Below are 11,497 nucleotides of genomic sequence, written 5' to 3'. Positions count from 1 at the left end.
GACGCCGCAGCCCGCCGCCTCCCCTCGCGTCGGTCGGGGTGTGGGGAATCCCCCGGCGAGCCTGGGTTTCGGGTCCCCAGAGAGCGGGAAGAAACAGAGAAGCTGCGTCCTGTGCAGGACCCGGAGCTTGGTCCCCAGCCCAAGCCTGGTGCTTCTCTAGTGTACAAGGCGGTCTCCCTCCTGTGACTTGGGATTGGGGCTGCGGAAGACACCGGGTCTCCCTCTGAGCCTTTTTTGGTTTTGTTTTGTTGCCGTCCCAGGGATGTGACCTAAGGGCTCTCTAACCACTGAGTTACATCTCCAGCCCTTTTCTCTTTTAATTTTGGCAGTATTGGAAGGGCCTAACTCAGGGGCGCTCTAATCATCTAGCAACGTCACCAGTCCCTATTTTTAAATGATTTATTTATTAGTTCATTTTATTTTGACAATCCTGGGGATCAAACACAGGGGTGCCCTACCACTGGGTGACATCCCCAGGCCATTTATTTAGTTGTTAATTATTGCTTTTGGCTGTATAGGAAGTGGAACCGAGAGCCTTCACACTATGCTCCATCCCAAACCCTTTTTAAATTTTTAATTAATTAGTTAATTTTTAATTTAATTTTATTTTAGTGGTACTGAGGATTGAACTCAGGCTCTTTGCACTGAGCTGCATGCCCAGACCTTTTATTTTTTATTTTAAGATAAGGCCTGGCTTAGTCACCCAGTTGCCCAGGTTGGGCTTGAACTTGTGATCTTCCTACCTGCCTCAGCCTTCCAAGTGCAGACCTGCACCGCCTTGTCCAGCTATATTTATCTGTTACAGGGTCTGCTAAATTGCCCAGGTGGGACTTGAACTTGTGATCCTCCTGCCTCTTTTGGAATCCAACAAGTATGCCAAGAATTGCATTCTCCCCCACCCCCCACCCCCCACAGATCTTAGCTGTAAAGAAGGAATGGCACATTTGGGCATCATTTAAATCCCCTTAGAACTTCAGTGACTGGATTGTTAATTCAGCCAGGTCCCTCTAAACGTGTATTTTCTTCATTTAATGACTATTGAGTATGAAAAAGTAGAAGTGGTCCCTGTCCTGGTGAAGCTTTCAGATTGCAGGAGATACAGACATGAATCAAAGACATAATAAAAGTAAATGACAACCCCGGGAGGTCCAGGGTGAGGTTTGCTGTGTAGCAACATAGTGGTGTAGGAAGGGACCTGGCCTGCTAGGGTGGAAGCTTCCCTGCCTTCCTCCCTGTCCATTTGGGCTGAAACAGGCATTTAAAAAAAAAAAACCAGCCAATTATATATCTATTAATCTAAATATATATGTGTATATATTTACGTGAGTAAATGAAACAGGTAAATATGTATCAGAGAAGCAAAGGACACAATGTTTTTAAACACTGCACTAGTAATTGAACCTAGGGTATTCACATTGGCCTACCTTCACAGCCATCACACCCAGTGGATGAGTGTGTTTGAATTGGGAAATGCTCTGAAGGGGAGTCATGACAATGTGCATTTTACTATAATAAATATATTTAAAAATTTAAAGCACTGCACCTCTGATCACATCACCTACGTTCAAGAAAGCAGGATACAGTCATCAGGACACAAGCAAGGACTCTCTGGAAACCCCCTCCCCCCGTACAGGGGCTGGGTCTGAAAGCTGGAGGAGGAGGCAAAGGAAGAGAATCCTCACAGTGGAAAAGCTGCCTGGTCCACACTGGACTCTCGGAAGGCCTGGCACTCCATGCACACTTGGCAGTGATTGGGGAGCTCAGACCATTCTTCAGTGCCTTCCTTTTCCTGTCTGCTGGATGTCACGTCCTGCTGCTTCTGCATCCTTCTTGGATCCTTCCTGCTTCCTGCCTGCTCACTGAGACCTTCAGATTTCACACAATGCCATGGTTACAACTCTTATCTCTGAAAAAGGCTATGCCTTTGTATTGGTTTAAAATGCAGACCTGAAGCCGTGTGTGTGTGTGTGTGTGTGTGTGTGTGTGTGTGTGTGGTGCAGAGTATATCCTCTATATAAACACTTCTCATTCATTCCAGAGCAAAGCCTAAACATCTAAGAGAGATGAATGAGGTGTCCCCAGCCTGTTCCAACAGGCTCACTTGTTTTTCTTCTACAGCCACTCTGTCATTTATAACTCACACATATTTTTTAAACACCAATTCAGGAAAAGATATGTCTGACTCTGACACCACAGGAAATGTGTTCAAACCAAAGCATGGGGGAGAAAATACTCTTGTCAGAATATGCTTGCACTGGGACTTAGAAAAAGAGAAGTGCTATATGTCTATTGCTTTGAAACAAATGACTCTAAAATTCTTAAAATTCAGCTCACAGTTTCTGTGGGTCAGGAGTTCAGGAAGTATTTTGTTGGGTGTATCTCATTCAGGGTGTCTCATGGGGTTGGTCAAGAAGCTGGCCAGGGCTGGGTGAAGTGGGACATTCCTGTAATCCCACCACTCTGGGAGGCTGAGGCAGGAGGATGGCAAATTTGAATCCACTCTGGACAACTTAGATGGTTAGCAAGACCCTGTCTTAATATAAAATAAAAAAGAGATGGGAATATAGCTCAGTGCAAAGACCTCTCTTCAATCTGTGATACAGAAAAAAGGAAGAGGAGGGAGAAGGCGGGGCTGAGGGAAAATAAGGTGGCCAGGGCCCAATATTCTGAAAGTTTGCCAAACCTCAAAGGTGGCACCTTGCACACTGGAGAAATTGGTGCTCTATTGGCAGGAGGCCCTGCATCCTCTGTAAATTGGCACAAGCCTTCTCACAGCATAGCAGCTGCTCACCTCATGGCGGGGGTTCCGTGGCAGGGCAGGGGAGCCAAGGGTCATTTGTGACCTGGCCTCATGCCAGCTGTGCCATGTCCAGAGGTCATCCCCCATCTCTGCGGGAGAGGCCACACAGCAGTGTAGGTGCCAGCAAGGAGGTAACATGGGGAGCCAGCATGGTGGTACATTGGAAGATGTGGGCTTTGGGGTAAGCTGCACAAAAGTCCCCAAAGCTGCTCAGCTGGGAATCTTGGGACTGGCAGGGACTGGAAGTTCATCAGGTCCCAAAGGTCCATCTCTCTCCTTGCTTTGCAGGAGCAGATGACATCATAATGGGTTAAGGCTATTACTCCAATTCTACAAATAAGGCATAGAGAAGATCAACTGTACACATTTCACCACCTGCTTTGCAAGCACAAGGTCCCAATTTGATCCCTGGTACCAAAAAAAGATTAACTGTACACAGTAAGTCTCTGCTTAATCAGACTCTGCTTAGTAATTTCTGTCCTGATCTTTATGGTGAGAACCTGGAAGGAGGACCTAGGAGGCAAAACCCTGCAAACTGTGAGGACCCCCACAACTGGCCCCCAGGGCTCTTAATTCTCAGACATGTCCACTCAGTGCCTCCAGAGCTGTCCTTTGCAGATCCCACTTTTCTCTCTTGGCACCAGTTCCTGAGAGTTTTGCCATGGGTTTCTGCTCTAGGTGCTGTGATTCTCCGCATCCACTTTTCCCTCTTCAATTTGGGGGCAGAGGTTTGTGCTGTGACCTCCTACATCTAAGAGGTGTTATTGATTTTCAATTTGTTCAGCTGTTTTTTTTTCTTGCTGTATGGATGGGAGCAAGGAGTTCTAAGGTCCTTCCACACCGGGCTGGGAACAGGAAGTTGATCACTGTAAATGGTTATACAGCAACCCTACTTCTGCTTCTCCTAGAATGATTTTAAACTTCTACCTTCACCATTCACTGCTCGATTCTCCGGAATCTCAAAGTCACCTCCTCTACAGATACCTTTGGACCTGGTCACCGGGCCCACCCCAGACTTCTTGGCCTTACACAGTCCACTGTCACCATGGTGTAGGAGTCTCCACCGCAGACAAACTCACCCATGAAAGAGGACCCCCTTGGAGCTGGACTCTGCCAGGAGCCTTGAGGAGGAACCCTAGGCACAGCTGAGCAGATGTGGTGACCATGACCAGACCAGCCTAGGTGAATGCCTGCAGAAATGTGCTCAGGGCATTTTATAGGCCTGTTTCCACCATGGTAGATGCTGGCCACATACACCTACTGAGCCCTGCAAATGTGGCCGCTCCAGCTTGATGTGAACTGCAAGTGTCAAATATAACATGCACTGGATTTTGAAAACTTAGTAAAAATGAAAGGAATGCAAAAATCTCATTCATAGTTTTGGTGTTGCTTATGGTTTTTTTGTTTTGTTATTTTGGTACCGCGGATTGAGCTCGGGACCTTGCACTTTTGAGACAGGCACTGGAACGACTGAGCTAAATCCCTGGCCCTATTGCTTATAGTTTGACCTGATCACATTTTGGATACATCCAGTGAGATAAATTATTAAAATGAAACTCATGTTTCTCTTCACTGTTTTAAAGCTGCTGCTAGAAAATTTAAAACATCACCTTTATCTGGTAGTTTTGACTCCTGTGTCATTTCTACTGGACAGCATCAGTGGTGTAGGGCAGTGGAACTTTCTTGTTCCAAATAGATATTTCTGTATTAATGATGATGCTTTCAATGAATACTTTGGCAGGGCACGGGCTTGTAAGTGTTGATTTGGTTGTCTTTGTGGTGTTTGTAACTGCTTTTGTTTTTGTGTGTGTGTGTGTGTGTGTGTGTGTGTGTGTGTTACTGGGAATTGAATCTAGGGCCTTCACATTGAGCTACACCTTTTGCCTCTTTACTTGTTAAATTTTGAGATAGTGTCACTGTAAGTTTCTAAATTGACCAATCTTGGTTGGACCTTGCAATCCTCTTGTCTCAGCCTCCCAGAGTGCTTAGGGTTAAAGGCGGGTGCTGCCTCAGCTGCTTCCTCTTTTGATGATCAGACTGACATGTGTAGGTTTTAATATCTAAGGACTTCTAAGCTTCTGTCTGCATCAGCTGAAGGGAAAGGAAGACATAAGAGGAAAAACAGAACAATTGATGGCTTTGGTTTTGAGCCATGGAAACCAACCCTGGCCAATGTAAACAAAAAGTGAATTTATTGGGCCAATACTGGGCAGTTCAAGAACCAAAGAAAATCAAGATCCATGTTCTGGAAATGGTAGGAGCCAGGGCTGCCATGGGAATTTAGCGGCAGGATCCCAAGGCAGGTCCCCCAGGATTCCCCTCTAACATTAATCAGCTCTACGTTTTCCGTTTCTTGCATCAGAGTCCCCAGGGGAGAGTGGCTGATTGGCTCTGCGGAGGTTTTGTGCCCAGGCCTGGGCCAGCAGTGGACCGCACGCAGCGTGCTGGCTGGTCCTCAAAGCGAAGTCTGGTTACTGTTAGCGGAAGGGGAGCGGGTGCTGAGCAGGCAAAACAATGGGCCGGCCCCGCCTCATTCCCGCCAGATGTGGTCAGTGACCTGGGGAGGCTCTGCAGCTCATTTGTCTTCGTCTTGGCTTTAAGACTCCCAAGCTCATCTTTTTAAATGTTTAATTATGGACATGCTAAAAACAAACAAAAGAAGGCGCATAGTAAAATCACCCCGCATGCACCCGTCACCCAGCTTCCACACTGGTCTTCAGTTCATAGTCAAGGCTATTTTAGCTATCACCCACCCCAGCCTTCTCATATGATTTTGGAGCAAAACTCAGATGTTGTATCATTTCATAGAAGTCAGTGTATATCTCAAAAAGATAATAATTTGTTTTGGAAACATAACCACTATGCTATTTTTACCCCTACAAGAATACTAATGATGCCTTAACATGATCAAATTCCTGGCCAGTGTTTAAATCTTCATTTTTCCTTGATAATTTACATAGTATAGTAACTAGCTTTCCAGGATGGTAATAAAAGACCTGAGACAACCAACTTATATAGAGAGAAAGTTTATCATAGTTCATGGTTCCAGAGATTTCGGTCCATGGTCAGTTGGCAGGAATCACGTGGCACAACAAAGCCATTCACCTCATAGCCAGGAAGTGAAACAAAGAGAAAGAAGAGGGACTGGGATCCCTATTCCCTTCAAAGGCATGTCCGCAGGGACACAAGACCTCTCCCTTGGTCCCAACTCTTCACCTTCCAGTAGCGCCAAGTTTTCAACACCCAAGCTTTTGAGAGCATTAAAGTGCCAAACTATAGGACATACCACAAAATTCACACACTGCCACTGTACAATTTGATGACTACTCATGGGCCCTATACATTTGCCTGATCAACACCACAGTTTTATTTTGAATACCGTAGTGTTCAAGCGTCTCCATCACCCTAAAGTTTCACTCATCCCTTTTGCCATCACCCTCTCCCCAGCCTCAGCCTCAGTACCTGCCGATCTGTTTTCTGTGCCCTGGTTTTCCAATTTTTACAAATTTCGCATCCACCAAACCATACAACACATGACCTTTTGCGCTTGGCTTCTTTCAGTAAGTCCAAGGCATGGATGTTCCTTTATGTTGTGTGTGTCAGCAATTCATTGCTTTTTATGGCTGATTGTACTTTTTTTGGATGAATGTACCATGGTTTAAGAAAATTAACCCACTAATTGATGGACATAGGGGCTGCCTCCAGTTTGGGGTTTTATGAGAAACGCTGCTGCTGCTGCTGCTGCTGCTGCTGCTAACATTCCTGGACTAGTCCTTGACATGTGTTTTCATTTCTCTCGAGTAGTTAGCCTAAGGTTGGAATTGTGGGGTTATATACTAAATACATGTTTAACTTTTAAAGAAATTACTAGACTCTTTTCCCAAGTGGTTGCAGATCTGACATTCCCAACAACAAAGGATGAGGATTATCTCAATCTCTTTTAGTCCGGTTCTTTTCCATTTCCTTCTCCCGTCCCTTTCAATTTATTTAAGAAACTGGATCATTTGTTCGTTAGCATTTCCCACAGTCTGATTTAGCTGATTGTATCCAAGTTCATCTGGGCTAAATAAAAAAAAAAAAAAAAAAAAAAAAAAGTATTTCTGATAGTTTACTCAGATATCTATTTACATAGATATATACTTCAAAACAAACCAAAGAAGAGTAAATGGGGAAATGAAAATATGTAAATGATTAAAAAAAGATTAATCCATGGACACAGTCAGAACACAAAAACAAACCATAAATTCTGAGAAGTTGGTCAAGATGGATCCCAGTTTTAGTTCTGAGCTACCCAACAGCCTAAAGAGAGAAGGAAACATGTACCATCACCAGATTCGCCAGATAAAACAGCTGATTTTTCCATGGACCCTAACCTTTTTTTCTTCTTGAGGCCAAAAAATGATTGAACATTATTTCCACTTATTCACTAGTGACACAGTAGGAGTTCATGGAACAGGAACTGCTGGTGATCTCACCGGCATGGAGTGACGTCAAGGGAATCCAGCAATGGAGTGGCAAGAGGTTTCTTAGCAATCCGATGAGATAACATAAATCAGACTTCCAGCCTCACTGTTGGATGTCCCATCTTCCTTCTGAGTGTGTATGGCTTTGATTCTGCTTAATAAACCCGTTTAGCTGGGCATGGTGGCACAGAGCTGTAATCTTAGCACGCTGGGAGGCTGAGGCGGGAGGATTGTTAGTTTGAGCCCAGACTGGGTAACTTAGAAATTTAGTGAGACCCTGTTTGAAAATAAAAACAATAAAAGGGTTGGGAATGTAACTCAGTACAAAGGCTCTGGGTTCAATTGCAGCACTGCAATCAGTAATCATCAATCAATTAATCAAATAAAAAGTCAAAATTTTTAAAATTTTATGTTTAGTTTTACTTTTTTTTGGTACCAGGGATTGAATTCGACACCTTGTACTTGCAAGGCAGGTGGTGGTATCACTGAGCTAAATCTGGCCCTCAAATTTTTAATTCCAAGTCAAAGAAGGCAACTTTTAATTGCAACATTATAGGATGGATACAGGATTACATGAATAGTTACCACCGCCACCCCAGTTTGTGCGGCTGTAAAGAAAAAAAATGTTATTTTTTAATATATAGTACCCTTAACAAAGCTCATATCCGAATAGTTTCTGTGGTATGAAAAACTAAAAATGTAAATAAGATCCAAATGGTATAATTGACAATATGAAATAGGAAGATAAGGGCTGAAGGTGTAGGGGAAGTGGGAAGGGTAGGGGAAAGGGAACAAGGGAAAAGAAAAAAATATGAGAAAATGAAAAAATGGAAATAAAGTTTTTGTAAATAGGGAAGGGAGAAAGGGTTGAAGGGAGGGCAGGGGTAGGGGGAAAAATGAGAACCAAGACCTATCATGTAAAGGTACAAGATCCCAATCATGAATGTAACTGTACTGCATACCTAAAAAGTACCAATAAAAAAAATCAAAGCACATATAACACTACCTGCCAAAACTTCCCCCCAAAACAGAAAAACAAATAAAATGCTTAGTTCATTCATTTATTTTTCATTCTAAGAAGTAGCACAAGTTTTCCTTCCTGGGTAACTACATGAGTACACAGAAACCTGTACACAATGATTCACAGTAGCTTTGTCATAGCCAAAACATGGAAATAATCCAGGTATGGTAATGCACATCATAATCCCAGCTAATGGGAGGCTGAGGCAGGAGCATTGCAAGCTGGAAGCCAGCTTGGCCAAGTTAATGAGACCCTGTCTTAAATTTAAAAACGAAAATCAGGGCTGGTGGTCTGGGTTCAATCCCTAGCACAGGAAAGGTAGAAAGAAAGGAAGAAAGGAAGGAAAGAAAGAAAGGCAAGCCCCACTGATGGGTGACTAGATAAACAAAATCAATGGAATATTATTTGGCAATAAATAGGAAGGAAGTGCTGACACATATACCGCAATGTGGCTGGACCTGGAAAATACACTCAGTGAAAGAAGCTACGTATTGTGTGATTCCTTTGATATGAAATGTCCAGAATGGGCAAAGCCAGAGAGACAGAAAGTGGATTAGTGTTTGCCAGAGGCTGAGTGCGATGAGGGTTAGGAAGGGAAGTAACAAGGGAGGTGGTGTTTCTTTTTTGATATAATGAAAGTGTTTGAAAGTGAACTGTGGCTGTAAATGCCCATTTGTATGAATTATACTAAAAACCACTAAGTTGCATAATTGAAATGAGTGAGTCATATAGTACATGCATTATATCTCCAGGCCTTTAAAGCATCGGCTAAAATTTTGTACACACTCAACTGAGCGTAAGTAAAACCAGCTTATTTTAGTCATTCTTCTAGGTATAGACTTCAGTTATACCTTTCTTTTAAAAAAGCAATACAAAATGTTATTTTCAAACATTTTGGTTCCCTTTTCAGTTGGCTTCATTGTAAAAAGCCTTTTAAAGCAGATCCGCGGGTTTCTTGCATGTTACAGCCTCTTAATCCAAACTGACAAGTGGCCAAGTGTTTGTGAAGTAGCAGAACAGTGGCCAGGGCTGTGGTGTAGCTCAGTGGTGAGTGCTTTCCTAGAGAGGCCCTGGGTTCCAACTCCAACACCAGCGGGGAAAGAGGGGGAAGGAGGCGGCCAGGAGGAAGCTGTCACCAGAGACCGCCACATCCTCTCAGAGGTGGCCAATGTCCAACTTCCCACGCACCTGCCTGTGTTCAGCTAGCTTATCCTGGGGGTCTGAAAAAAGTCCTCCCCAAGAAGGAACATATTTGATCCTGACCTTGCTTATTGCAAATTGACTCAGATAAATTAATCTTCTTTGGGTGAAGCATTTGTTCCAAGGGTTATTTCTCCCAGGGGGCTGCATTTCCGCATCCTCTTTTACCATATCCATCCCACTGTCAAGAGCCCTTTGTTGAGGAAGGGCCCTGAGCCAGCTCAGGCTTTTGTCCCCGTAAAGCTTCACAGGGAGTTCTCTGCTTACTTGAAGCCATTTTATTTATTCCAAGTCCAGACTTCCCTGCCAGAGCTAAATGATTCAATATCTCCTGGTTTTTATAGCAATTTATAAAAGTAAAAGGGGCAAAGAATTCATTAGAGGGGGTGCTCTGTTTTGTTTGTTGTGCTTTCCTGGGCACTGGAAGTGCAGCTAAGCATACAGTAGGTGCTCAGAAATGACCTGTCCAGTGGGCCCAGCTGGTAAGTTTACAGCAGTCATATGAAATACGGGACGTCTTCAGTTATTTTCTCAGAATCATCCTCTGCACGACAAAGTAGTGTAAAATTCAGGTTCAGTTGTCGCTGGCTTTCCTGTCCCTCTTCCAGTGTTGTGCAAAGGTGTCTGACTGTGTCTGGAATGTGCTGGAGGAGGCTGCAGCCCTTAGGCACACTGACCTTTGCTGCTATGTCCCTTGTCACAGGTCAGAGGCTCCCGAGGTTGGGTGTCCCCCAGCTGCACAGCCCAACTTTGGGGTAGTAATGTTTGGCAAGTCTGGGAAGGCCGGTTCCTGAGGTCCAGCCACCAGGACTGCGCCCCCACCCCATGAGGCTCCTCAGGACAGCAAGACATGGGCCTGGTGTCTTGTCACATGCCTACAATCCTAGTACTCTGGGAGGCTGAGGCAGTGGGATCACAAGTTCAAACCCAGCCTGAGCAACTCTGCAACTAAGACTCTGCCTAAAAATAATAAAAAAAGGCTGGGGATGTAGCACAGTCGTGGGAATATTTCCTTCTGGGAGGTCCTAGTATGACCCCCTCACTTACAGCTTCTGCTTCCTGGCTTGTAGCGCCTGGAAGATAAGGGACAACGAAGGCTTAACTATTTTCAGAAACAGAAATGCAGTGGGCAAAATACAGATTTGTATACCAGGAAATATCCTGCCGCAGATATTTTAGGGAAGCATTCCTGTATGTCTTTTAGTATCCATACCTTAATTTTGTCATTTTCAGTTTTGTTTTATTTTAAAATCTGCTTTGCCAGGCATGGTGGTGCATGCTCATAATCCCAGCACTCAGGAGGCTGAGGCAGGAGGATTGTTGCAAGTTTGAGGCCAGCCTGAAAAACAAAGCAAAACAAAAATCTTTTTTGTTCACTGAGCAGCTGCCAAGCTGAGGGAAAGATTATCACTTTATTTTGTAGCTGTGAGGCTATGGCTCAGGTGGAACTGGTAAGGGCCCCATAGCTCACAGTTCCAGGGCTGTGGGGAGGTGTGGAGTGGTTGAGCCCAAGAGTCCTGCTCCAAGTCCTTCATCTTTTCCACCACACCAGCTGGCTTCTCCTCTCCCATCCCGTGCGTTGTTGAAACCACTATTGCTGTCCTGGCTTTACATTCTAGAAAGTGAACACTTAGACTCTGAGGAACTCAGCGAGGAGCACAGAAGCTAGTGGTGAAAAAATAACCAGTCTGGCTACAGAGGCGGCCTGCATCCTAATCCCAGCTCTTTTGCAATTTGCTGTGTTGTAGTTTGAGTTAACGTTTATCGAGTGCTGGGCGATAGGTGCCTTGTGCACATGCGCTATTTATTTCTCCAGATAACTCTGGAAGCCCGACTTCACAGGTGGCGAGCTTGCAAAGGACAAGGCTGCCTGTCTGTGGCTTCACTGTGCTGAGCAGAGGTTCAGCACTCGGGCCAGTGTGATACCAACACCCTCTTTGGTTCTTTGTGCCATCTGCTCTTTATCACTTGATGCAAATTCATAATGGAAGGGGCAGTCACTAAAATACATAA

The 11,497-nt window shown here is 44.4% G+C and overlaps 1 protein-coding gene across 1 annotated transcript in view; it reads right to left on the bottom strand.

Annotated features, from left to right (window-relative positions):
* Foxk1 (forkhead box K1) overlaps positions 1 to 2,887 on the bottom strand; it is a 51,566-nt gene extending 48,679 nt beyond the window's left edge. Inside the window, exon 1 of the mRNA XM_010642859.1 lies at positions 2,792 to 2,887. Within this exon, the coding sequence (XP_010641161.1) occupies positions 2,792 to 2,887 (96 nt within the window). The remainder of the gene's footprint in view (positions 1 to 2,791) is intronic.
* Between the last annotated feature and the right edge of the window lie 8,610 nt (positions 2,888 to 11,497).

The sequence above is a fragment of the Fukomys damarensis genome, unplaced genomic scaffold (assembly GCF_012274545.1).
Source record: "Fukomys damarensis isolate Sample0158 unplaced genomic scaffold, DMR_v1.0_HiC HiC_scaffold_17, whole genome shotgun sequence".
Classification (NCBI taxonomy): Eukaryota; Metazoa; Chordata; class Mammalia; order Rodentia; family Bathyergidae; genus Fukomys; species Fukomys damarensis.
Note: the sequence above shows the minus strand (reverse complement) of the source record. Positions and strands in the feature narration are given on the sequence as shown.